This window comes from Orcinus orca, chromosome 4 (genome assembly GCF_937001465.1).
Source record: "Orcinus orca chromosome 4, mOrcOrc1.1, whole genome shotgun sequence".
NCBI classification, from domain to species: domain Eukaryota; kingdom Metazoa; phylum Chordata; class Mammalia; order Artiodactyla; family Delphinidae; genus Orcinus; species Orcinus orca.
In genome coordinates this window covers 152,542,601-152,570,265 of record NC_064562.1, presented here as the reverse complement: position 1 = coordinate 152,570,265, position 27,665 = coordinate 152,542,601, and the positions used below count along the sequence as shown (strand labels likewise).

The following is a 27,665-nucleotide window of genomic DNA, read 5'->3' as shown; positions in this document are numbered from 1 at the left end:
GTCTGCTCCCTCCACCCACTGGACAGTGACCTTCGCGCGGTGGCTTCAGCACAGCGATGGCACGGGAGGTGTTTGTCAGGTGAATGTTGAATTCGGGCATTTACGGTATGGCAGACAGCAGGGCCTCGGGGCTAAGGCCTGCGTCAGGCCGTCAGGGCGGTGGCTTTCAGTTTTTCCTTCTTCGTGAAACCCTCTCAAAAAAGAAGCAAGCGAGCATTCTGTAAAATACGGCAGCAGAACCGTCTGCTGGACTCGGGGGCGTGGCCAGGGCCTTTGAGGATGCTTCTGCATCCGAGGCCCAGGTGTCCACGGGGACACGCGTGCAGTTTCTTCTGTCTGACAGATCGTTCTGGAGTGGATTTTAAACTCTGTTGCCATAAATTAATAAGCAGTACTTTGTAATATTTCTGATTATTGTTCTAACATAAAAACCGGGACCTTTTGAAATCAGAAATAATATCTGAGATGAAAGACATGCATTCTTTAATTGTTGTTTGTTTTCTGAATGGAGACGGCCTTTGATTTTGTATCTACTGTCTGCCCTGCTTTTCTCCGTCTGCCCCTTTCCAACGAAGTACAACTTCGGCCAAGCGATAGGACGTCAGGAAGGGGGCCGGCAGGTTAGGAAGTGACAGGGAAGGCGGAGCGGTGGGGCTCCGTGTCACCTGGCAGCTGCGGAGCCCTGGCCACTGAGCCCGGGTGTCACCAGCCTGGGGCACTGACGTTGGCTCCATGAACTCTGGGCCTTGCCTGAGCCGGCTCAGTCCCGGCGCTCAGTACTGGGAGGGGGGACGGGGGTCTGGTGGAGGCTCTGCGCTTGCTGGTTAGTTCCTTTGTAACTGGTAGCTGAGAGGTGTGCTAACAGGTTAGGCTCGTCGGTAGTTACAGTCAACGTGGAGAGCAGCTGAGTATGTGGTGTCGAGCCAATGGTCCCTCAGTGACCTGGACTACGTCATAAGCCTGGGCTGTGAGATGCAGCCAAAGAGAAACCGGTTATAGGCGAGGTCAGCGCCCTAAGTCATGCTCGGTACCCACCCGTGCGTGTTGTTCGGACTCACTTCTGATATCAGTAACCGCTTCCTACGCGAGGCTTTCTTTTTCCCTTTTAAAAATTATTTTATTTTACTTTTTTCCAGCTTTATTGAGGTATAATTGATAAAAAAAATTGTATGTGTTTAAGGTATATGGTGTGATATTTTGATGTACATACACATTGTGGCATGATCACCACAATCAAGCGAATTAACACATCTGTCACTTCACACAGGCACCTTTTGTGTGTGTGGTGAGAACACTGGGACCGACTCTTCTCAAATGTCAAGTGTACAAAACACTACGATTATAGTCACCGCGCTGTACTTACTCATCTCACAGCTGACACTTTTCATGCCTTGACCCATGTCTCCCCATGTCCCCCTCCCCCCAGTCCCTGGCAGCCACCATTCTACTCCCTGCTTCTATGAATTGGACTGTTTTAGATCCCACACAGAAGTGAGATCATACAGTTTTTGTCTTTCTGTGTCTGGCTTATTTCATTTAGCATGTCCTCCAGATTCATCTATGGTGTTGCAAAGGCAGGATTTCCTCCTTTTTTTTTAAGACAATAATATTCCATTATACGTTTTATATATATATATATATATATATATATATATATATATACACCATAATTTCCTTATCCGTTCCTCCATGGGCACTTAACTCGTTTCCATATCTTGACTGTTGTGAATAATGCTGCAGTGAACATGGATGCGTATATCTTCCGGGATCCTGTCTCATCTGGATGAATCACCAGGAATGGAGTTTCTGGATCCTGTGGTAGTTCTAGTTCTAATTCTTTTGAGGACCCTCCATACTGTTTTCCACAGCAGCTACAGCAATGTACATTCCCACCCACAGTGTAGGAGGGTTTCCTTTTCTCCACACCCTCTCCAGCACTCACCTCTTGTCTCTGATAATAGACAAGACTGTCGACTAATGGGTGTGAGGTGACATCTCATTGTGGTTTTGGTTTGCATTTCCTTGAGATCAGTGATGTTGAGCATCTTTTCATGTACCTGTTGGCCATTTGTATGTCTTCTGTGTCTAAGTATATATTCACCTCAGGTCTTCTGCCCGTTTTTTAACCTGCTTATTTGGGTTTTTGTTATTGAGTTGTATGAGCTCCTTGTATATTATGTTTATTAATCCTTTATCAGATAGGTTTGCAAATCTTCGGAAGGAGTTCTGATCACGTGGCCACCGTTAAGCAGGTCAGACCCTCGGCCTCTTTGCTCTCACTCACCAGGGAGGTTTCTAAGAGCCCAAGAGTGTTCTCTTCTCCTTCTTTGAGAAAGTCAGTCAGTTATACTCAAAGGCAATTTAGTTGTAAAAGGTTTTTTCTATGTTATTAATTTGAGTTTTCAGAGATATCTTGCCTCTTCTTTTACTTTTTATTCATTTTGTAATAGTATTGATTTTGTCCTCAATCTGTTTCATCAACTGTGCTTTCTCCCCTTTCTCTTGTAGAACATGAAGAATTTCTAAAGCTTTTTAGGCTGTGTTTTCTTCCAGACCAGACTTTGTGTTTGCTTTTTGCATATTCTATACCTTCTTTCCTCTGTCCGCCCACTCATCTACACATCCATCTACCTACCCACCCACCCACCCACCCACCCACCCATCCATCCGTCCATCTGTCCATCCACCCACCCACCCATTTACCCATCTACCACGTCATCCTCCCATCTGTGGATGTCAGCAGTCCCCATGGCCCTTAACACTGTGCTTTCTGGCACTGACATTCTTGAGCCCAGAGAGACCACAGTGCCGAGCTCCCGTGTCCTTCCTGCCTGAGCTGACACCCTCAGCACTAGTTGGGCTCTACCCACAAGGGTGTATCCTTGACTTTCCCTGTTTTGTCGGTGCACCTTCCTTCCCCAGGACACCTGCTGGGGACTCAGGGATGGATTAGACTCAACCTGTCAAAACGTTTTCATTTTTTCTCTTTCCTTTCTCCTTTTCTTGTTTGAAGCTTACGGCATCACACGGTGCCGTCTTTTTTGGTTGCTTTTGCTAAGTTTGTGGCTGATTTTTCCTCCCCCTCCTCCGCCCCCGCCTGTGGTGGACGTGGGGGGAGGAGAGTCGGTGGCTCGTCTTCACGTTGCCCACACTTACCTGGGCAGCTGCCGTGTGCCGGTTTGTTTTGTCTTGTTTTGAAATAACTTTCAGTAGGAAACGAAAGAGCAAAGTAGGTGGTCACAGACTAGAGCCTCCAGTCCTCTCCGCCCGTTCCTCCAGGTGCTGGGCGGTGAGTGGTCTCAGGCCCAGCAGATCGCTTTCCAGGGCCCACCAGGGCTCTTTCCCCAAAAGTTTGTACATACCTGGCCAGGGCTGAGCGCAGCTCAGTGGGCATGGCTGCAGGGCCACATCTCCCGGTTCTGCCCGCTCCGTGACCCTGCTGGACACCCGGGGAGCCATGGTGAGCACAGTCTGGGCCATCTCCAGCCGAGGGTCCTCATTCCCCACCTCCAGCCTTGGGACCCCTCCCGCCTCTCGCCTAAGGCCAACCCTCAGCCCTCCATCCAGGTCTGCCTCTCAGCTCTGTTTCCCTCGCGCTTTACTAAAGTTCACAGTAAACTTTGGTTTCCAGAAGTGACTCTTACTGCTTCAGGGGGTTGGGGTTTAGAGGGGCTCTCCTTTAACACCATCGTGTGTGAGAGAATACATCAAGGCACAGAAAAACTCCTGTTGCTTTGGTCACTCTCTGGAAAGAGCTGACTCCCCCCGGGCAGCTCTTGGCTAGCCGCCTGCCCCCAATCCGCTCACACCGTGCGCTCCGCGGCCACGGAGGGAAGCTCGCAGGCCGCCGTCGTCTCTCTCTGTGTCTTGTCTTTTCTCAGGGCCTGATGGCACCTTCTCTGCCTGCCTGGTGGGGTCGCGGTGCAGGAGTGGGCCCTGCGCGTCAGGCCGCTTCCGGGGCTCTTACAGCAGCTGCCTGGTGGTGAGGGTTACGTGCCTGTTAATTGAGGGAGTTAAACTGCACCCTTCTTTAAGATACTAGGTATTGGGTCTTCCCTGGTGGTCCAGTGGTTAAGACTTCGCCTTCCAGTGCAGGGGGTGTGGGTTCGATCCCTGGTCGCGGAGCTAAGATCCCACATGCCTCACGGCCAAAAATCCAAAACATAAAACAGAGGCAATATTGTAACAAATTCAGTAAAGACTTTAAAATTGGTCCACATCAAAAAAAAATCTTTAAAAATAAAATATGAGGTACTATGATCTCTAGTATTTTTGGCAATGAATTTGCATCCTGTAAAATTATGAAAGAGAAGGAGAAATGTAAAGGTTTCAGAGTGGTGTCATGGGTATTTGTACAGAATTCTGGTGAAGCCATATTTTCCTCATCAGAAGAACAGTGCAGCCTAATTGCACATTTTCAAAAATGTTTGCTAACTAGTGGAGATGGAATGTTGATTTGTTATTTGCTGTGTGAGAGGGGTTGTTTTAACCAGAAGTCTTTATTTCGGTTTAATATATTGTAACATACCTTATGGTCTGCTTTGAACCTAAAAATTATACCCAGAGTTGCATAGTGTATTTATAGGGTACGAAGTACTAAGTATTTTGTAAACACTAGTCAGACTTGGAGTTTAGTTTTTGGAAGGATAGAGACTCGATTTCTGCCAAGATTCTTTGCAGTGTGCTGATTTCTTTCCAGTTCTACAAGATATTTGGAGAGAGTTTTTATTAGTAATTATTTATACTGTGAAATTTTTTTCAACCAAACAGAAGTTCAAAAGTAATAAACCAGTGACCACATACCTTCCTCCTAGAAGCCACGCCAGCTAACATTGGGGCGTATTTGCCTGAGGCCTTTCCTCCAAAGCACTGCAGTCACTGTGGAAGGGGGTCCCCTTTGTGACCCCTTCCTGTGTGCGTTCCTCATCCTCCCCCCAGAGGCCCCACCTGGAAGCAGGTGTGTCTCCTTCCACTCCAAGGGGATTGATTAGTTTGATTCTTGGGGGGAAAGCGTCTCTTAGGAAACCGTAGCATGCAGAGCAGTGTAAGGACTGGTCTAGTAAGCCGTGTGTCCCGTCAGGGGAGCAGTCACCCTGAGGCAGCTCCCGCCAGAGCCCGTGTTCTGCCTCTCACACGAGTGTTCACTCATGATTTGTGCCCTTTTTTGGTATGTATTACACTTCAGTGAAGAGTTTACTAAAATAATTAATATTGTTTTAAATGCTGGAAGCTTTTTACCTAAGGACTTGCCAAGTGGCTTGAAAATTTTATTAGATTCACTCTCAGGAGAATAGGTATAAAGTTGCTCAGAGAAAGTATTACACAGATTGGGTTGAAAATCTGATTGGCCAAAATAATTTAGGGGAAAGGTCTAGAAGTCGACCTTGAGGTTGGGGAGGGCTCAGTGGCTTTTTGCAAGAGCTCTACCTAAGCAGCTTTTATGCAGATTAAGAAAACTAAGGAGAGAAAGTAGAGGCCTTTGGGCCTGCCTTCTCAGCTTGTAAGATTTTCTCTCTCGCTGGTTTTCAGCAACTTAATTACGATGAGTCTTGGGTTGGTTTTGTTGTGTATCTGCCATTTGGGGCGCGTTGAGTGTCAGATACTGTTTACCCCTCTCCCACTCTGGGGACTTGGGTTTTTCCTACAGGCCACTGAGACTTGTTCATTTTCAGCCTTTTTTTTTTTTTTTTTCTCCATATGCTTCATAGTTTCTTTTGTTCTGTGTTTAAGTTCACTGATCTATTCTACAGTGTTTAATATGCTGTTAATTCCATCCTGTGGACTATTCATTTCAGAGGTTTATTTTTCACCTCTAGAAGTTCCTTTCAGATCTTTTAGAACCCTTCACTTCTCTCCTGACATATTCACGCTTTCCTTTAAACTCTAGAGCGTGTTTACAACATCTTTAAGCGTCTTCAGGTCTCTCACTGCTCACTTATCCTCGCTGTCACTCCTGGGTCTCTTCTACTGCCTAATTTTTCTCCTGGTCGTGGGTCACATTTCTGCATCTTCTCATGTCTAGTGATTTTCGACTGGCTGCAGGATTTTGTTGTCTTCCCTTGAAGAGTATAGGGCTTTGTTTTAATTGGCAGTTCAGCTACTTGGGGCTTGGCTTGGCCCCTTTGAGGCTTGTTTTTACGCTTTTTTTTTCTAGGCCAAATCTAAAGTCGCTTTCACTGTAAGCTAGTTTAGCCCACTCCTGAAGCCTGACACATGTGGGGTCTCCTTTGAAGGCCAGGCATTCAAGCAGAGCTAGTGGGGACTCAGAAATCTCACAACCCTGTGTGAGTTCTGGGAACGTTCATCCTGCAGCCCCCAGCTCTTCTTTGCCTGGCCTCATGGGTTTCGCCCCGTGTGCACACACCTTAGAATTCAGCAACAGACTCCAGGGGTCTCTTTTGAGATTTCTGGAGCTCTTTCTTCACTAGCTTTCCTCCTGGCACCTGCAAATTCCAGCCTGGCCTGGCCTCATTCTAATCTATGTCTCTTCAACTCAGTGCTCATGCAAGACTTCTGCCCATTTTCCTGCTAGATCATCTACTTTTCCTTATTGGTATGTAGGAAATTTGAAAAATAGATCCTGGAAATGATTCTTACATTGGATTTATATATTCAGGTGAGCTCCCCCACAGCTTACCTGTTCATTCTCTTCGTGGTCTCTTTTTTTTTTTTTTTTTAATTTATTTATTTTGGCTGCATGGGGTCTTCGTTGCTGTGCGCGGGCTTTCTCTAGTTGCGGCGAGCAGGGGCTACTCTTCATTGAGGTGCTCAGGCTTCTCATTGTGGTGGCTTCTCTTGTTGCGGAGCACGGGCTCTAGGCGCGCGGGCTTCAGTAGTTGTGGCACGTGGGCTCAGTAGTTTTGGCACGTGGGCTCAGTAGTTATGGCTCGCGAGCTCTAGAGCGCAGGCTCAGTAGTTGTGGCGCACGGGCTTAGTTGCTCCGCGGCATGTGGGATCTTCCTGGACCAGGGTTCGAACCCATGTCCCCTGCATTGGCAGGTGGCTTCTTAACCACCGTGCCACCAGGGAAGCCCTCTTTGTGGTCTCTTTTGATGACCAAAAGTTTTTTTTTTTTTTTTTTTTTTTTTTTTGCGGTACGCGGGCTTCTTACTGTTGTGGCCTCTCCCATTGTGGAGCACAGGCTCCGGACGCGCAGGCTCAGCGGCCATGGCTCACGGGCCCAGCCGCTTCGCGGCATGTGGGATCTTCCCGGATCGGGGAACGAACCCGTGTCCCCTGCATCGGCAGGCAGACTCTCAACCACTGCGCCACCAGGGAAGCCCGACCAAAAGTTTTTAATCTTTGTATCATCCAATTTATCATTTTCCCTTTCTGTGATGCTTTTTATATCCTTCTAGAGCAGGCGTTGCCCTTCCCAAGTTCATGAAGGTAAAGCCATCGTTGTTTTATCTTCTGCATTGAAAGCTCTGATGATCTGCAGCTGGTATTTGTGTATGCTGTGAGTTAGGGGACAAGATTCATTTTTCCCGTCTGGGACCCAGTTGATCCAGCTCCATTTATTGAAAAGGCGATCCTCTCCCCACTGAAAGGAAGCAGCACCTTTATCAGGTAATCGTATATTTGTGGGTCTATTTCTGGCTTCCAGCTTCTGTTCCATTGGTCTCTTTGTCATTGGATCAGCACCTTGTGTCGTCATTACTGTCGTTCTGTCGTGCGTTCAGAGATCTGGTTGTGTAGTCTCAGGAGGGTTTGGCTTATTCCAGGCCCTTTGCATTTCCTTACACATTTTGGAGCTAATTTGTGAGTCACTGCCAGTTTTCCAGAGTCACCTGTGCTTCTTTCTGTCTGAGCTGGTGGAGATACAGCACCTTTGGAATCTGTGTGTGATGCTTTCACTGGAAGTGTGGCGCAAGCCACTAACAGCCATTGATATTAGGGCAGTTGGGTTTTTTCATTGTTTTGTGACTGTACATTTGTGATCTTCATTACGTAGCCACTTACTGTCTTGCTCTTTAAAAATCTTCAGGTCATTCCCCCAGGAATAAATACTAAATCTGGCTTTGTTTGCCTTTTAAAAAACTGTTTCTTTTAGATGAGTGACCTCTATCAGTATCTAAAACCAGCATTAATCGAGATTACTTCAGGCCAACGTGTCACCCTCAAACAGATGCTGTTGTTCAGAGAAGGGAGGGAAAGCCTTGTAACGTACAAGACTTTGCAGGGACTTGCGTGTAAGGTGACCCGAGCACCCGAGAGAGGCTGGTGGACAGGCCGTGCTCGCCTCTGGGAGGCGGTGGGTTGTCGCGGGATGTGCTGCTGCTGGTGGTGGGAGAGATGGAGGCGGGCGGCAGGGCCTGCTCCAGCCAGAGGCCCGCGAGTCCAGCGGAGCCGAGCCCCGAGATGAGAGCAGAGGCTGTCCCTCATGTGAGTTTGGGGAGATGGGAAGAGCCAGGAAAAAGCCGAGAAGGAGCATCCGGGGTAGTGGAGACCTGAGAGAGGATGACTCTGTGTCTGTGAGGAGAGCGCAGGGTGAGGAGACCTCCACTGGGGGGCGGTCACCACGTCGGCAGGGGTGGGAAGGAGCAGGGTCGGGAGAAACAGATAACAGGGCAATAACAAGAGCTCTGCTTTGGACCTGTGACTTTTGAGGTGGTTCGCAATTTCCAGGTGGAGATGTGGTGTAGACAGTGGGGTAACTGAGTGTGGATGCCAGAAACGGTTGCGCCTGGAAAGCATGAGCTTAAGGGTCATCTATCCACCAGTGGACTTCAGTGCCTTGGCAAGCTTGAGTAATTAGAGATCATGCAGAAAAGAGAAGTCTCAAACCTATGAGACAAGTGGGAACTGGAAGACGGCTGGAGACGTGAGAGGTGATAAGACACACGAGTCAGAGCATGGACTGGGTTAAACCCTGACTCTGCCACCAGCTGGCCACCTCAGTTCTCTGTCTGTAAGATGGGTACCAGGACCCATCTTACAGTGCTACTGTGAGAATGACAGGAACTGATACCTGCGATGCATCTAGAACAGTACGTGGCACATAATGAAAAGCTACGCAAATATGATAGCTGCCGTTATTATTGTCAATATCACTGTTGCTGTTTTCATTGCATTTCCAATATAAATGGTACTAGGAGTGGATAAAATTGCCTAGAAGAACTACATAGAGAAAAGAGCCTAGGACAGGTCCTGAAGAAGATTATAAGAGCAGTGAAAGAGAAAGGACATCAAAGGAGAAAACTCTCCATTTAGATTGTTTAAAATTCAATTTTGAAACAAAAGGACACAGGAAGATTGAAAAAATTAAATGAAATTAATTATTTTCTTAGGTAGATACTAAGGAAAAAGAAAATTGGTATGGCAGTATTAACACCAGACAAAATAATTCAAGTGAAAAAACAATAAAAAAAGAGGAAAGCAGGCAGTGTGCACCAAAAATAGAGTCTCTCACTTGTAAACAAAGTTAGATGAACTACAGTAAAAGTGGACAAGTATTCTTAGGGGAAGACTATAATATACCTTTTTCAGAAACTAAGAAATCAAGTGATAAGAAATAGAGTAAGATCACAGAATGTTGAATTATAAAACAGACAACTTAAATTTTATATGTATAAAATTTTACATCCAATAGAGAGTACACTTTTTTCCCAAAGATACATGAAGTATTTACCAATGTTGACAATATACTACTCCAGAAATGCAGTTACTACAAATTGAAAATATATTTGTAGCACACAGAGCACATCTACTGTCTGCAGGGTAACAGAGCACATCTGCTGTCCGCAGGGTAACAGAGCACATCTACTGTCTGCAGGGTAATTAAACAGAAGTCAGTTACAAAAAGACAGTACAAAATAAACTGTACATTTGAAAGTTTAAAACTATATTTCTAAATAATTCATGGGTCAAGGAGAAAATTAAGCTGGAAATTATAATAGAGTTTAGAACTGTTCAGTAATTATAGTGCTACATATTAACACCAGTGGGATATAGTCAAAGTGGTTTTCAGAGAAAATTTTGTAGTATTAAATGTATATATTATAGAAAAGAAAAGTTGGGAAATACAGCAAATAAGCTTTCAAAACAAGGTAGGGAAAAACATAAAGTAGAAATTAACAAAATGGAAAACAAAACAAACAGTATATAACTGATTAATAAAACAAAAAAATAAGTCTTCAGTACGTGTGATCAAGAAAAAGAGGGAAAAAACATTAAGAATGAAGAAGAAAGAAGACAAAGATGACTTCAAAGATAACAGAGAACTAAAGTTATAAGAAAATTCTACGAATAACTTTATACTGATGCATCTGATTACCAGGTCAATTGGACAACGTTTAGGAAAATATGGTTGGCCTAAGAAGAAAAGGAAACTTTGGTTAGATAAATCAACATAAGCAAAAATGATTTGGAAGTCAAAGATCTACACCGCAAAAGGCAACATGCCCAAACCAATTTATAGGTGAGTATATCGATCAGCTTGGGATAAATGATGTTGCAAATAACAGATAACTCCAAAATCACAGTGGCTCTAAGAAAGCAAAATTTCTTTTTTACTTACATTATACGCCCACTGCAGTTTGGCCTTGTTTTACTTTGCGTGTTTTCGCTGTCGCAGCAGTTCCTCTGTGGGACACTGTGAGTCTTGTGGCAGAGCCGGGCAGTGCTTCCTTCCCAAGCACTACGTGCTACGCTCTCTCACATCACAAGGCCAAGCCTGACACTGCGGTGGGGGCACGGGTAACCCTCCCACAAGCAGGGGCAGCAAATATTTTGGACTTAACGTGGTCTACCACACAGGGTATAGAAGGTGGGAAGCTACCCTACCCTGCTCGTATCAAGCCAGCATAACCTTGATACCAAAACCGGACAAGTATGGCACAAAATTGAATTATTGGCCAATTTAACTTAGTGAACAAATATGGAAACTTCCTAAATAAAACTTTAGCAAATTGAATCCAGCAGTGTTTTCATTTTTTAAATGCATCCTTATGAAGTGAGGTTTATTCAAGGAGTGCAAGGATAGTTTAACATTAGAGGATTTTCCACTCAAGTCACCATTTATTCATTCGACAGTTATTTTTAGAACTCCTACTCTCTTCTAAAAACTGTTACAGGCACTGGGGATACATTGGTGAACAAAGCAAAGTCCCTGCCTTCATGGCGCTTACACTTCAATAAAGGAATATCACGGTCACATAAACAGATTGTGTTATATTAATAGATTAAAGGGATAAAACTGTATGATTATCACAGTGGAGGCAAAGGAGTAAGTATCTAATAAAATTAAGTCCCCATTCCTTTTTTTTTTAAATTGAAGTATAGTTGATGTACAATATTATATAAGTTACAGGTGCAATATAGTAGTTCACAGTTTTTAAAGGTCATACGCCATTTGTAGTTGTTATAAAACATGTTGTACATTATATCCTGTGTTGTAAGTTATATCCTGTAGCTTATTTTATACACAGTAGTTTGTACCTCTTAATCCCCTCCCCCTATATTGCACCCCCCTTCCCTCTCCTCACTGGTAACCACTAGTTTGTTTTCTATACCTGTGAGTCTGCTTCTACCCATTTCATTTTTTTAAAGTTATACTTAATAAACATTAGACCCAGGAATAAGGCAAAGATGTTTCATATCTTAGCAACTATTTAACATTATATTGGAGATTCTGGCCAACACTATAAGGCAAGAAAAAGAAATTTTAAAACTTGTAAAGGAAGAAACGAAATAATCATTATTTACAAATGACATTCTCATCTAACTAGAAAACCCACAGCATATCAGTCACATGGCCAGGCCTGACTTTTAGAGCTAATGGAGTTCAGGAAGATGAAAAGTAGTAGCTTTCCTAAACAATATACATTCTTTTGATAGGAACATATATATGTTTGCAAAAGCATAACAAGAAATTTGGATCAACACCAAATTGTTAAGGTGGGTTTCCTCTAGGGAGGGGAGATAGGACTAGAATTTTAGGTAATGATCAGTAAGGGATTTTATTTTTTATGTTTAAAATTTTTAAGTAGAAAATATTTTATGAATTGTGCATTAAAACTGCAAGATGTTTATAATTTGAAGTTACATGCCTTTCAGCCTGTGCCATCTCATTAGCTTGTATTTGGAACACGTGATCTGTTTATCCAACCAGTATTATTGAATGCCTACTATGTGCCTGGTACCGCTTGTCACAATACTCTTAGGATGCCAGTATACAGTTACTACTGTGGCTCTATAGAAAGGTGAGGTGACTTGGTGAGGAGTGGAGTTCTCACAGCATCCCTGTGGCATGAGTACACGGTTGTTACTGCAGCGTTACAGAACGGGGAGGACAGTGTGACTCCGGAACCCACACCGTGAACCACCACAGCTGTGCCAGGTAGAGCCGGGCGGAGGCTCTGGCTCCCAGGACAGGGCTTGCCACAAAGTAGACCTTCAACAGATGTATGTTGAGAAATGAGGAGGAGGGCGTGGCCCCAGTTACCTCTTACTCATCTTAACGGCCCGTCCAGTTTGAGGAGGAGAACATGGAGGATGTTGGGTTCCCCCGTGTAGTGGAGCCCTGATCTATTATTCCATAGCAGAGTCAGGCTCGGCAGATCCTCAGGGCAGGCGGGGGGAGAGAGGGCGCACCTTTATTTTTATTTATTTTTTGCACCATGTAATTTGTTTTCAGTCTGAGACTATATCAGACTTTCAAAAATTGCAGCTGTAGGACAAAGAACTTTTCCTGTACCATTTGAAAGTAAGTTGCTGATATGATACCCTTACCATCTTGAATACTTTAGAGTGAATTTCTTACAAATGAATACATTTTCCTGCATAACCAAAATACAGCCATCAAAATTAGGAAATTAACACCGATACATTGCTACCATCTTATCCTCACACCCTGTTCATTTCGCCAATTCACAGTAAATGTCATCTTTATGGTAAAAGGATCCAGTTCAGAATTACATTTGGCTTTTAGTTGTCGTGGTTCTTTTGTCTCCTTCAATGGAACAGTTCCTCCTTCTTCGCTTGTTTTTCGCATTCACGCCGCTTTTGAAGATTGCGGACCCCTTAGTTTGTCGATGCTTCCTCAATTTGGGTCACCTCTGCCTTGAGCGCCACCCACTGGAGACATCCAGACCAGGGGTGGGGCTTTGGGAGCCCCCACCACTCGGCACCGCCTCCTGCAGGAGAAGGGGCAGGAGAGCTGCGTGCCTTCTTTGGGGGTGAGGTGGGGGCGAGGTAAGGACCCCTCAGGAGCCAGCCTGGTGACCAGAATTTTGGAGCCCAGTCTGGGACAAATGACTTTCTGAATTTGATTGCTTTATTTGGAAGTCACATAAAAGACACAGGTATTACATTCGTTTAGTTTTGCACCTGACATATTATCTTCATTATTAAAATTATGTGAAATCATAACTGTTCCAGAATCCCAGGCTATGGATGCCATAGGCAGAAAGTACAGTTTATACCTGACCCAAAAGTAAGCCTTTCCTATGTCTCGGTATTACCTCTTTCCCACTGACAGGAGTGGCCTCCCAGTGCCATCCCTGATGAAGGCGGTGCCTGCCCCGTGCGTCCTTGATGATCTCATCCCCTTGATCCTTTTCCTTCTCTCATGGTCAGCCCACGAGCCCCCTGTCCTGTTGGGGAGAGTGCCCGTTGCCTGGCCCCCCACCTGCACGGTCTCAGTGCAGGCCTGGCACCTGCAGCTGTGCCTTTAGTCTCCTGTGCCTCGGCTGCAGGCGGGGGTGAGCGCCAGTTTTGAGTCTTCCTTGTGGAGCCCCCATTCGGGGTCCTTGGGCTTCTGCACTGAGCAGTGGCCTCCAGACAGGGTCAGGCCACAGCTGGAGGGTTCACACTTCACGTGCGGCTCTTGGCCCCAGAATAAAGCGAGGTCTTCACAGAGTGTATGTATTTTATTCACTGAGATGAAATACACTGATTTCACTAAGGAATTAGTAAGTGAATAATGTGAATTTTTTTCATTCAAATCAACATACTAAATGAATTTGATTAGGGCTAATCTTTGAAAAGTGTCCCGTGTCCCTTTCTGGTGAGTCCTGGAGGCCCCCTGTGGTCAGATGCCGGCTAGTGGGCAGCCCACGTGTGGTCACAGTTGCTAGCACTGTGCCTTGAATCCCGAGCGCTCATGTGACAAGTGACACGTCCCCTTTGCATGTCGCGTTACTTCCCACGCTGACCCTTTTTGGCTACCGTTCTGCCCACTCACACGGCCTCGCGAGCTCTCCCAGCATCTCACCCCCATCTGCTTGGCATTTCAGTCTCCAGAAGGACTTGTGTCATTTCAGACACGGAAAGTTTGTTCTGCTCTGCTCTGCCAGAACAGTTATAAATCGACTCTCTGGTGGTGACTCCAGGAAAGACTCAGCATTTAGGTTTCTGGTGTTCGGGCCCACATTTCCTGTGGCCCTGGGAAGTATATGGAAGGATACTGTACACTGAGCGCTGCCCTATAGACCTGGGAGGCGTTTGCCTGCTCTCCAGGGCCGTGACATCTGGCCAGGAGTTCATGAACGGTGACACTGGGAGCGTCCCTTGGAGCACATGGACGCTGTCTCAGCACCTTCACCAGCTAATCTCAGGCTGGTCATAGGAGGGCTTCACATTCAGCAACTTCCTTTGTAAAATGGGCTGATGGATCAATAGTTTGCAGACTCTGTGCCGAGGAGGTGCTGTCAGGCTCCATAGACATTTCATTCTCATCGTCAGAAGGGCTCTGTAAATAGTGGCAGATCTTTCATGAAGGAGGTGCTAGGCTGCCTGCCCGAGGCCGCACCAGGTCAAGCAGAGCGCGGCCGAGGTCTGTCCCACCTGTTCTTGTCTGTATCTTCTTCCTTCCCAGTGGCCCAGTCCACACACAGGGATTCCATATGCGATTGCTTTGAGAAAAAAAAAAGGCCTGCTGCTTTAAATTTGTAAAACGTGTCAGGGCTGCAGCTGGGGAATGAAGTGAATACTCTGAGGGAGCCTACTGTGCGGTGTGGGCAGGACGTGGCAGACTTGGACGTGCAGCTGAGCCGGGTAGGGCGGGGGTGGGGGGAGGGCCGGGCAGCCCTCCCTGTGCATCCACCTTTCAGTGCAGAACTCGGGCAAGTTCCAGAATTCTAAGTCCAAGCCTCGACTTCAGGGCGTTTGAAGAGAGGAGAATAGAATATGTCTTACCTAGCAGCACGTTAGCGTCTTTGATATGTTTTCGGTATTTAGAGGCGTGGCGTGAAGGTCCTAACTTGTGCTCTTGCGCAAAGCCCTGCAATTGTTCATTTCTCCCCTAATGAGAAAACCAAGCCACAAAGCTATCCAGGCCCATGCAGTCCATTGCATTATGCCGCCCAGAGCCAGAATGACCATCATGGGCCTGAGGCTCCACCTGGGTTTTCCCCCAGAACTGAATTTTACCGTTGAAATGGCCGAATGGCAGATATTCCCAAGGCCTGCTTTGAAGGGTGGACCAGTTCACTTGATGAGCAAGTACAGGCTTTAAAAAGTAAATGACATGGGCTTCCCTGGTGGCGCAGTGGTTGAGAGTCCGCCTGCCGATGCAGGGGACACGGGTTCGTGCCCCGGTCCGGGAAGATCCCACATGCCGCGGAGCGGCTGGGCCCGTGAGCCATGGCCGCTGAGCCTGCGCGTCCAGAGCCTGTGCTCCGCAACGGGAGAGGCCACAGCAGTGAGAGGCCCGCGTACCGCAAAAAAAAAAAAAAGTAAATGACGTGATGCTAAAACTCATGGAATCCTGCACCTAGGACTGTATATTTCACTGTATGTGGATTTTATCTCAAAAAGAACTGTAAACAAAGATTAAAGTCTAGTTAGTGGTTTTGTTTTTGGCAGTGTATGCGTTATCAGTTCTTTTTTTAAAATAACTTTATTTATCTATTTATTTATGACTGCGTTGGGTCTTTGTTGCTGCACGTGGCTTTCTCTAGTTGCAGTGAGTGGGGGCTACTCTTCATTGCAGTGCACGGGCTTCTCACCGCGGTGGCTTCTCTTGTTGCGGAGCACGGGCTCTAGGCGCGCAGGCTTCAGTAGTTGTGTCACGTGGGCTCCGTAGTTGTGACTTGCGGGCTCTAGAGCGTAGGCTCAGTAGTTGTGGCGCATGGGCTTAGTTACTCTGCAGCATGTGGGATCTTCCTGGACCAGGGCTGAAACCCGTGTCCCCTGCATTGGCAGGCGGATTCCTAACCACTGTGCCACCAGGTAAGTCCGTGTTATCAGTTCTTAAAGTACCTTCTGTGTATTCTAGGCTTCAGCAGATGAGCAAATACACCAAGAATAGTGGGAGCCCAGTTCTCCGCTGCTGGTGAGGGAGTTACAAATATGGGACAGGAGAATGTATTGGGGTTAGGGTTGGGGTTGGGGTTTAAGGTGTCAGTATGAATTCATGGTTTTAATAGATGGATGTGAGCATGTAGAAATAAGTAGATAAATAGTTGTGCACCTGTGTATTCATAGGCATGTGTGGGTATGCGTATCAGTATTTCTTAGCTCTGTCCACTGGAAGGGCCTGGAAGCAACAAAAACCCCCAGTAGCAATGAGTGCCCCTTGTGTCCAGATCTTGGTGTCCAAACACCACTCCTCAGTGAAAGGAACTGGGTTCCTTGGAGCAAAACTGATTCCTGGTCTGGAGCACGGAAAGTACAAAATGAGTCCCACACATGTTCTTACACCAGAAAATAAGGAGGTGCTCAGTGCATGATGGGGACTTACCAGAAGGCCCCAGGTGCCGGCTTGAAGGGAGGCAGAGCATAAAAACAGAAGTCCATTGAGTGCATACTGATGTAGATAAATGAGTTTATAGTAAGTGGGCGAGGAGGGAAAGCTCTTTCGTACAGTAAAATGTGGAGGAATTATGGTGTCAGAAAGTCTTCTGTGGGGACTTCCCTGGTGGCACAATGGTTGAGAAGCCGCCTGCCAATGCAGGAGACATGGGTTCGAGCCCTGGTCTGGGAAGATCCCACATGCTGCAGAGCAACTAAGCCCGTGCACCATAACTACTGAGCCTGCGCTCTAGAGCCCGCGAGCCACAACTACTGAACCCGAGTGCCACAGCTGCTGAAGCCCGTGCTCCATAACAAGAGAAGCCACCGCAATGAGAAGCCTGCGCACAACCAAGAGTAGCCCCTGCTCGCCGCAACTAGAGAAAGCCTGTGCACAACAACGAAGACCCAACGCAGACCCAAAAATAAAGAAAATAAATTTATATATATATAAAGAAAAGTCTTCTGCAGATGCTGAAATAGTGGACACAAGCTTGACGAGGAACAAGAGCCATCCATCAACTCAGAGCGCCTCCACAGTGGCGAGCCCGGCACCCCAACCAAACAGCACCAATGCTGCAAGGGACTGACGCCCCTTCTCCTGCAGAGAAGTGCAAGGAGGACACGCGCGGGGCACCCATCGCTCCCGGAGTGCTCCTACCAGGTCAGCAGGAGACACCAGGCAGCCCAGACTGAGGGGCAGTCCACAGAAGAGCCGGCCCATGTCTGGGTCTAGAGACCAAAGAGAGGCTGGGGGCTTTTTTAAAAAAATAATTAATTAATTAGTTTGTTTTTATTTATTTGTTTTATTTAATTAATTAATTTATTTGTTTTTGGCTGCGTTGGGTCTTCGTTGCTGCGCGGGCTTCCTCTAGTTGCGGTGAGCAGGGGCTGCTCTTTGTTGCGGTGAGCGAGCTTCTCACTGCGGTGGCTTCTCTAGTTGCGGAGCACGGGCTCTAGGCACATGGGCTTCAGTAATTGTGGCTCGCAGGCTCAGTAGTTGTGGCGCACGGGCTTAGTTGCTCCGCAGCACGTGGGATCTTCCCGGACCAGGGCTCGAACCCATGTCCCCTGCATTGGCAGGCGGATTCGTAACCACCACACCACTAAGGGAAGCCCCAGGCCGGGAGCTTTTAAAGAGACACAACCACTAAGCGAACCTGAATTGGACCCTGGATGGGGAAATAGCCAGAAAGGACATCGTTGGTGAAACTGGAGCTCGGACTGTGTCACTTTCTCCAGTTTTGATGGCTGTGCTGTGGTCGTGAAAGAAAATGTCCCCGTACTTCAGAAATTCACACTAAAGTATTCAGGGGTGAAGAGGTATGCTGTCTCCACCTTAATCTCAAATAGTTTGGGAAAAGTTACTGGCGTGTGTGTTTAGAGAAGGAGACTGGGAGGAAGGGAGTGAAGGGGAGAGGAGAGAGGATGACACGGCCGGTAGAGCAAGATGTAGACGGCCAGTGAATCTGGGAAAGGGTGTATGGGAGTTCCTTTAACTGTTTTTGTAATTTTCTGCAAGGTTAATTTATGTCAAAATTAAAAGCTGCCCCCAAAGGATGGCACGTGTGGCTCTAAGAAAGGGGCAGCTTTAGGTCCAGTGGAGGTGTTTTCAGACCTCGCTCAAAGTCCTGTCTCCCCAGTTTATCAGCTGTGCTAGTAACTCTGCCTTTCTGAGCACTGCCTGAGTCCCTGGGCAGGTGAGGGGCCCGACGCAGAGGGACTGGGGCCCCACGTCCCGGCCTGACTGCCTCTGCGACCCCTGAGCTCTGCTGCCTCATCAGCAGATGGCTGCACTTCAGAAACGTGAGGTCAGAAAGGACATTGATAGGAAAGTGGGACCCACTGGGGCTCTGCTGCATCGTTAAACACTTTTCCTGCATTGTTTTCTTGGAAAATGTTGAGATTGATTTAACACCTTTTTAACAGAACTGTCACCTAGTTGTAGCTGTTTATGCAGCAGTGTCCACCCAAGGATCTATGGCCGCCGGCTCAGCCTGAGAGCCAGAGCCAGCCCCGGCCAGTTTTTATAAACAAAGCTTTCATGGGACAGCCACGTGCATGCTTTGCTTTGACCTCAAAGTGCTCCTTGCGGTTTAAAAGTGGTTCAGTTTGGGGTAGTTGCTTATTACTTAGCGAATACTTATTCCTGATACTATGCAATTTTTTAATGAGAAGGTGATCACCTTCTCATTAAAAAGATAAGTTTTCTGTTTATGGGATTAAAATGTTTTAAATAGGGGAATTAAGAGTTTTATTATAAAAAGTATTTTTTTTTTCCTTTGCCGCTGCTAGTTTAACAGAAAACAAGCGCCCAGAGGCCCCCGGGGCTTCAGCCTCAGCTCTTGTGCCTCTGAGAAGAGCTCTGGAGCTTCTCTGCCTGCTGAATAATTCACAGTCGTGGCAGCAGCAGGCTAAAGGTCTGCTCTGAATTATGGATGCGTCTCCTATGATGCTTTGTGTTAGGTATACTGGCGGCTCCTTCTCCGTGAGCTCCAAGGGAGAGACTCGCCTTTGTCAGCCTGTGGCCTGGGATCTCTGGAGAAAGTGCACTAATTTACCTCTTTGGGGAGCGTGAGCTAAGCAACAATGTCTCTGTGTGTGGCCCGAGCCCGGGGCCCCGGGGGCTGTGCTGGCTGACCCTGGTATGGATTCAGAGGGGTGGTTTGCGGTGAATGGTTGGAAGTATTTGGTTAAATGGCATCACAGTGGCTCTTATCGGCTCTGCCCAGGTAAAGTCCCTCTGGTCTGTGCCTTGTCGTGGTTGGCGGGGGCAGGCAGACTGCGCGGTCTCCAGGTATGTGTGCCGAGGGGGCCCGTCCGCTTGGAGGCCGGTGGCAGTTAGCCCTATTACCTGACCTTGAGTTGTGATTTAAATATTTAAAGTGCTGGAGGTTATGGTTTGGTTGAGATATTCTGGTGAGATAATGATGGCTGAAAGCCTAGAGTTACAGAATTATCTATAAAATGTTAATAGTAAGGCATTCTTCAAGTTATTTGCAACACGGTAACCTGCATGTTTGTCCAGCCAATGTAAAGGTGGTGGCTTTCCTAGTTTTCAGCAGATCTGAAACAGACTTCAAAAACTTTCTCACCAGGAAAGCATTTCTCTGACTTAAACTGGTGAATTGAAAGGAAAAAAAGAAAACCAACTGCGACAACAGAAACCAGGAAACGTTCTCTAAAGTGAAGCTGTAAGGTGGGATGTGGGGTGTCTTCCATGGACGTGTTTTTCTTTGGCTGGAGGATGAGTGTGTTGTTTTCCAAGCACCTGACACCCCAGAGAGACTCAGGCAGTGGCTTAGACATAGTGGGGTTTCTTCCATCACCTGTTCTGGCCTTGGAGTTGGGGTAGGAATCCTGGCGTTCGAAGGAATTTTATTTGTGTTCAAGGGCAGTCCTCCCACACATGTGCACTGTTTTCTGTGTCGAGAGCAATTCCAGAGTGAGTTTAAGGTGGCGTGAATTATGAAATTCAGAACTTGACAATGGCTGTCAAGGCCCGGTGACTCTCCGGTGTCATGGACACACGGAAGTGCTAGGATCTTGTCATCCCCGAGGGGCTCTGCACCCACCACATGGCTCTCCACATTCTTCTGCAAGAAGCTGCCACCTAGAGATTCACCAGGAGATCTCACGAGGACAAGAGCTGTGTACTGACGTGCTTTACGCAGCCAGGCATTGTCTCTAGTTTTCGCACTCTGAAGAGTGTGCACATTCCCAGAGATCTGGCCGAGGTGGAGGGAAACGGCCGGGGCTGCGGCCTCAGGCAGCGTGGTCTGGCCCTGGAGCTGCTCCTGCAGGGTCACTGCTGTCCCCTCTCGAAGCTCCTGGTGCCTGAGTTGAGGCCCAGGGAGCAGGCATTCAGGTCCCAGAAGCAACAGTGTGGGTGTGTCGGCCAGAAGAAACAAAAGAGCCTGTGGGGAGGCCCGGGGAGCCAGCGCACGATAACTTTCTGACTTCGTGGGTCAGATGAGAGCTGGGGTCCCGGGCCTGCGTCCCCAGCTGAAATGACTCTTCCCAGGAGAGGCTCTGTCTGCAGGCAGAGCCCAGCCCAGCCCTCCACCCCCCCCCACCCCCCCGCCCCTTCTCAGGCCCAGCGCATCTTTCTGTGCAGGACACCAGTGCCCCTAAGACTCCACGGCAGGAACCGCCCTGCTCCCACCAAGGCATCAGAAAAGGCAGGCCTCAGGGTGTGCCTGCCGCTGGCCGGCTGAGCCGAGCAGCCCACAATGAGCGGCCAGGGGGGGCCTTTCTTTTTTTAATTGTAATGTTTAATGTTTCTTTATCGATTAGACTTTTAAAGTGTCAGTTATTGATCTGTGAGTCTTCAAAAATAATTCATATCGGCTAAATTTTATAAAAATGGATTGGTATACGGGTCATCTTTCCCTTAACACGTGTATTCGGTCAGCGTTCATTTTTCCTTCACTCAATCCCTCCACAAACTTGCAGCGCTGGGCAGGGCAGGGGTGGGCGCCTGGGAAGCCTGCCCACACACCCCCGCCTCCCTCGTGTCCTGTGTGCACTGGTCTACGTTGCTCTGCCTGTTGCGTGTTGGAATCCACACACCTTTTGTTTGACAAGTAAAAGCTGCAACACCTTGATGGGTTCAGCTGCTGTGTCTGCAGTTTGCCCCCCACCCTGTCCTCACCATCCAGCCTCAGCCGACCTCCGCTGGCCGCTCTCCACGTGCAGCCAGAAGGACAAAAAGTCCCTTCTTTTTTATTATTATTAACGGAATGTTTTATTTTTAGCATAGATGTGATGGCTTTTTTTTCAATATTTTTTATTTAAGTATAGTTGATTTATAATGTCATGTTAATTTCTGCTGTACAGCAAAGCAATTCAGTTGCATATATATATATACACATTCTTTTTTAAAAATATTCTTTCCCGTTATGGCTTATCCTAGAATATTGACTACAGTTCCCTGTGCTGTACAGTAGGACCTTGTTGTTTATCCATTCTCTATATAATAGCTTACATCTGCTCATCCCAAACGCCCACTCCATCCCTCCCCCAACCCCCTCCCCCTTGGCAACCACAAGTCTGTTCTTTATGTCTGTGAGTCTGTTTCTGTTTTGTAGATAAGTTCATCTGTGTCATACTTTAGATTCCACATGTAAGTGATATCATATGATATTTGTCTCTCCGTCTGGCTTACTTCACTCAGTATGATCGTCTCTAGGTCCGTTGATGTTACCGCAAATGGCATGGTTTCACTCTTCCTTATGGCTGAGCAGTATTCCAGTGTGTATATATGTGCCACATCTTTATCCATTCCTCTGTTGATGGACATTTAGGTTGTTTCCGTGTCCTGGCTGTTGTGAATAGTGCTGCTGTGAACATAGGGGTGCATGCATCTTTTCGAATTATAGTTTTGTCTGGATATATGCCCAGGAGTGGGATTGCTGGATCATATGGTAATTCTATTTTTAGTTTTTTGAGGAACCTCCATACTGTTTTCCACAGTGGCTGCACCAACTTACATTCCCACCAACCGTGTAGGAGGGTTTCCTTTTCTCCACACCCTCTCTAGCATTTATTGTTTGTAGACTTTCTAGTCTGACCAGTGTGAGATGGTACCTAATTGTAGTTTTGAAGTGCATCTTTCTAATAATTAGTGATGTTGAGCATCTTTTCATGTGCCTGTTAGCCATCTGTATTTCTTCTTTGGAGAAATGTCTATTTAGGTCTTCTGCCCGTTTTTTGTTTGTTTGTTTGCGGTACGCGGGCCTCTCACTGTTGTGGCCTCTCCCGTTGCGGAGCACAGGCTCCGGACTCGCAGGCTCCGCGGCCATGGCTCACGGGCCCAGCCGCTCCGCGGCATGTGGGATCTTCCCAGACTGGGGCACGAACCCGTGTCCCCTGCATCGGCAGGCGGACTCTCAACCACTGCGCCGCCTGGGAAGCCCTGCCCGTTTTTTGATTGGGTGGTTTGTTTTTCTGTTGCTGAGTTGTATGAGCTGCTTATATATTTTGGAAATTAAGCCCTTGTCGGTTGCATTGTTTGCAAATATTTTCTCCCATCTTGACATTCCCTTGTTTATCGCTGTCCTCCAGGGTGAAATCCACACAGCTTGGGTGCCCACCTCCCGGCCCCACTGGCCTTGCCTGCCAGCTCTCACAGCCACACGGGCTGTGAGCCGTGTTTCTTCTGCCACAGGGCCTTTGCACGTGCTTGTCCCTTTGTGGAAGGCTTTTCCCGCTTTCCTGAGGTCGGTTAAGTTCTGTTCATCCCTCAACTCTCAGTTCAGCCAATATTGCCTTAAGGGGAAAAAGCTGGAGGAAAATGTTTTGGTGCTCATACTTTACCGAGTGTTTTTAAAATAGACTGTTTCATCTTTTGAGGATGACCCTGTTTATCAGCATGAAACGTAGCAGGGAAGCTTCTCTGCTCGGCCCCTGATGCTGCCCCGGACGCTGGTTCACGGTTCACATTCTCTTTGGCTCCGTGTGGGGGTCCCTGGGGCTGGGGGCATCTTAAGCCTCTACTTAGTGACAGATCATACTCTTCCTCCACTTTCCTTTGGTTTATTGATCTTTTTTTTTTATTGATGCGTAGGTGCTCTTAAATATAAAGAAAATTAGTCCTTCAGCTGTGTAACGTGTTAATGTATTTCCCGTAGTTTCTTATTTGTCTTTTGCCTTAGCTTACAGTGTTTTTTACAGAGATTTGATTTGATTTTTTTGAGGTGTAGTTGACATACAACATTATGTTAGTTTCAGGTGTACAACATAGTGTTTCAAAATTTGTATATATTGTGAAATGATTGCCACAGTGAGTCTAGCTGACTTCCCTCACTGGGCACAGATGCAGAATTCTTTCTTGTGATGAGAACTTCCAAGATCTCCTCTCTTAGCTCCTTTCACGCGCGCGATGCAGTGTCGTTGCTTACACTTGCCGTGCCGTGCCGTCCGTCCTCAGGACCTGTTTCTCTTACGTCTGGACGTTTGTACCTGCTGATCCCTCCACCCACATTGCCCCCCACCCCGCCCACTGCCTCTGGCACCAGCCGTCTGCTCTCACACACAGAGGCTTCAAGTCTGTCTCTGATGGCTCTGGGCGGGAGCCTGCCAGATGCCCTCACTCAGGTATCTCAGAGAACTGTCCCATGCTTTCTTCTAGTATTTCTCTGACTTCACTGTTTACGTTGAAATCTTTGGTCCGTGTGGCATTTATTCTAGTGCGTATTGCAAGACCCCCAACTTGGTGACTCTCCAGCTGGTCACAGTTGACCCTGTAGCGTGTATTGAGTGATCGGCTGTGTCCTGTCCCAGTGGCGCGTCTGCTTCTGCAGCGGCATCGTTCAGGATGCGGCGTGCGACGTGTGTAACATTGGGTGGGGCTGGCCCTGCCTCCGTGCTTTTGTTTTGTGTAGTTTTCCAGCATTTCGTGTTTGGTTCTCCACGTGAACCTTTACACTCAGTTTGTCTGGTTCTAATAGAACGTGTACTGGGAAGTGTGTTGGGAGGAGAGGTTAATTTGGGGGGATGGGAGTCTGTGGTGTTTAGTCCTTTGTTGCCCCTGTTACTGGACACAAATCACACGTGAAGACGTGGGGTCTTCCAGGACCCCAGCCCCAAGGAGAGAGAGGAGAGTGTGAGCGTGTGCCTGCCTGTGAGCGTGTGTGAGCGTGTGAGCATGTGTGAGCGTGTGTGAGCGTGTGTGAGCATGTGTGAGCGTGTGAGCGTGTGTGAGCGTGTGTGAGCATGTGCCTGCCTGTGAGCGTGTGTGAGCGTGTGCCTGCCTCTGAGTGTGTCAGCGCGCGTTGAGGAACGCGTTTCCGGTCACATACACACAAAACCGAGAGCTGTTCTCACAGGGAAGTTTTGTGTGTCGGGGTCTAAGCAGAGCATTTCCAGATGGTTCCGTGTGCCCTGGTCCTCAGCTCCCTGCCTGGGCACTGCGGCGCACTTAGCGACAGTGCGTGTTTCTCCGGGTCCTGGGAACCCCACCGGTGCCCCTTTCTCTCTGCTCAGCCCACCTGTCACCCAGCCCTGGCTCCTGGCCCGTCCCGACCTCAGGTGGACTCACTCGGAGCCCCTGCTGTGCCCGCGGCCAGGGCGGCCGCGACCTGTGACAAGCATCCTTGTCGGGTGTGCGCGTGCGCGGCCTCAGGAGGTGGGTTCGGTCTCGTTCCCACTCGGCCCAGTACCCAGGGTGCCCAGAACGATGCGGCCACGGTGTGGGCACTCGCCGCACTGTGTCGACTGAACGCACCTCCTGTAGAAGACAGATGGTGAGGGCCCCGTGGGCAGGAGGGGGACAGGCCCGCAGGTGAGTGAGGTCTGTGCTGCCCCACAGAGCTGAACGGCGCCGACCTGAAGGACTGCGTGAGCAACCACAGCCTGAGCAGCAATGCCAGCCTCCCCAGCGTGCAGAGCTGCCGGCGCCTGCGTGAGCGGAGGGTTGCCAGCTGGGCCGTGTCCTTCGAACGGCTTCTGCAGGACCCGCTCGGAGTTCGCTACTTTTCCGTGAGTCTGACGGGCAGCGGGCACCTCCTGCAGCCGGCCCCAGGGCAGGGCTGGGCAGGGCAGACGTCTCGTCCTCCTGCTTCTACCCCGGACGCTCAGGCCCAGGGGCTGGAGGGCGCCTCTCTCTGCTGTGAGGGGCATCAGAGCTTCTTGTGAACCGTTGGAAGCAGCTGCCTGCTAGCCAGGCCGGCTACTAGGAAGGCGTGCTCAGCTCCTAAGGAAACAGCTGGGAGGCCCAGGTGGTCCCAGTGAGGGCGGCTTTTAAGTTTGCTCCCAGGTAAATTCTGGAGAGGCGCTTGGCACCCCTGGTTTCTGTGAGAATAATGAAACAGAGCACAAGAGGAGGGAGGTCCCACTGCCACTACTGACGTACCCTTTTCCGAGGATGGTGTGAAGGTTAATCTGTGGTGTTTTTCGTAGGATTTTCTAAGGAAGGAATTCAGTGAAGAGAACATTTTATTCTGGCAGGCCTGTGAATATTTTCATCATGTTCCCGCACACGACAAAAAAGAGGTACGTTTCTTCCGGCTGGGAAGTGGGAGTGGTTAAAGGGCAGGGTGATTTGAGCGTAGGTTCACACATAGTGCGGTTTGAAAAGTCCGTGTAAAAATATTTTCACACGATTAAAAAAAATTTTTTCAGAATGTTTCTTAATATATATGATATTTAATTTTGCCTAAACATAGCTTGCATAAATGGCCCTAAAACTTTCAGCACATGTGCTGCCACTCCGTGTGTGGAAGGGGATTTAAGAGAAAATCCTGGGCCATCCTAAGGATGCCCATCCGTACGGCCCCCCCTGGCAGGCTGCGCGGGGGCAGGTGAGCCCCGCTGGTGTGGGTGCTGACCCGCGGCGTGACCCGCTCTGAGGCAGCCTGTGCCCCTCCCTCAGAGGAGGCCTCTTCTCTGCTTCTCACGCTCCGTGCTGCCCGGACCTCCCTCCCACTTTGGCGAGACCACACCATGCGACAGCACCCGCGCCGCCCGTACCCGGATGCCCCCGTAGCAGCAGCACAGCCTCGGTCTTTGGAACATTCAGATTGCGCTTTGACAAAATTTGGAGAGGAGCTGATTTAGTGAAAAGTTTCATACTGGCTGGTACTTCTAGTTATTATCCAAGCAAGAAATATTTATTAGGCCCCAAGAAAATGTGTCTCCATTGCCTGGACCCGTGTCAGAAAACACGTGTGTGGTCCGCATGTCCCACTCACATGCTGTCCCGTCAGCTCTCCTACAGGGCCCGCGAGATCTTCAGTAAGTTCCTGAGCAGCAAAGCCACCACGCCGGTCAACATCGACAGCCAGGCCCAGCTGGCGGACGACATCCTCAGCGCCCCGCACCCCGACATGTTCAAGGAGCAGCAGCTCCAGGTGACTGCCCGGGGCACGGGCAGAGGACTCGGGTCCCGGAGAGCAGCCCCCGCAGGCACCAGCCTGCGAGGGGAGTGCCGGTGGGACCCCCACCCCTACCCCGCCCCACTCCAGCCCCTGGGCTCCATCTCAGAGCCAGGGTTCAGCAGGGCGCTGGAGCAGGACGTCCCCACCGCGGCGTACCTGACTGTTGACACTCTCCCTTATGCATCTGTGTGTCATCACAGGTTCATGGGCAGTGATATACATAGAGATCGATGGACGTTGGGGTTTTTTTCAGTTTTAGGACATCACTGTGATGAAAAGTGTGCATTGGACTTAATGTGTTTTAGAGCACATGTCCACTGGCCTTAGCAGGGGTTACTTCTGTTGCTGAGTCCTATGAATGAGGTTTAAGAAAATGGAGGAAGGTAGTTTCAAGACAGGTCTCACTTCCTTTAGGTTTCCAGTTGCCTTTGGTTTCATTCTTATTTAACAAAGTAAAGATTCTCCAAGATCGCACCTTGGCTGTCCTGAGGCCGCTCAGACGCTGGCTTTATGTGGGTTGTTGGAACTGGCTGGTCATAAGCACGGCCACCGAGGGCTGGCGTGTTATAAGTGTGATCAGACATAACGGAGCCTGGGCAACGACTCCAGGGGCGATGAGGGACTTTGGGAACAGGCCCTGCTGCGCGTGCGGCCTGGCGCCGCCCCGCACCTTCAGGGCCAAGTGTCCGGTTCCGTGTGTCACTGGACAGCGCTGTTTCCTCGGCAGATCTTCAACCTGATGAAGTTCGACAGCTACACTCGCTTTCTGAAATCGCCGCTGTACCAAGAGTGCATCCTGGCAGAGGTGGAGGGCCGCCCGCTGCCCGACGCGCAGCAGGTCCCCAGCAGCCCCACCTCCAAGCACAGCGTCAGCTCCGACCACTCAAACACGTCCACGCCAAAGAAGGTGCCCGTCCCGGCCGCGCTGGCCCCCCCCAGATGAAAGCTGTTCTGCAGAGATGACAGCAGACGCCCCTGTTGGCTTATCCCCTCACCCGCAGGGAATGCAAGGCCCTCTTAGCACTCGCACCTCCCGTGCGTCTTGTCCGAGGC

At 48.6% G+C, this 27,665-nt stretch overlaps 1 protein-coding gene across 7 annotated transcripts in view; it reads left to right on the top strand.

The window, feature by feature from the left end:
- RGS12 (regulator of G protein signaling 12) overlaps positions 1-27,665 on the top strand; it is a 119,184-nt gene that overhangs the window by 72,459 nt on the left and 19,060 nt on the right. For all 7 annotated transcript variants that reach the window (XM_004265215.4, XM_033419530.1, XM_033419533.2 and 4 more), the window contains 4 exons: positions 25,046-25,215; positions 25,636-25,728; positions 26,442-26,585; positions 27,340-27,519. In XM_004265215.4, coding sequence (XP_004265263.1) covers positions 25,046-25,215; positions 25,636-25,728; positions 26,442-26,585; positions 27,340-27,519 — 587 coding nt within the window. The remainder of the gene's footprint in view (positions 1-25,045; positions 25,216-25,635; positions 25,729-26,441; positions 26,586-27,339; positions 27,520-27,665) is intronic.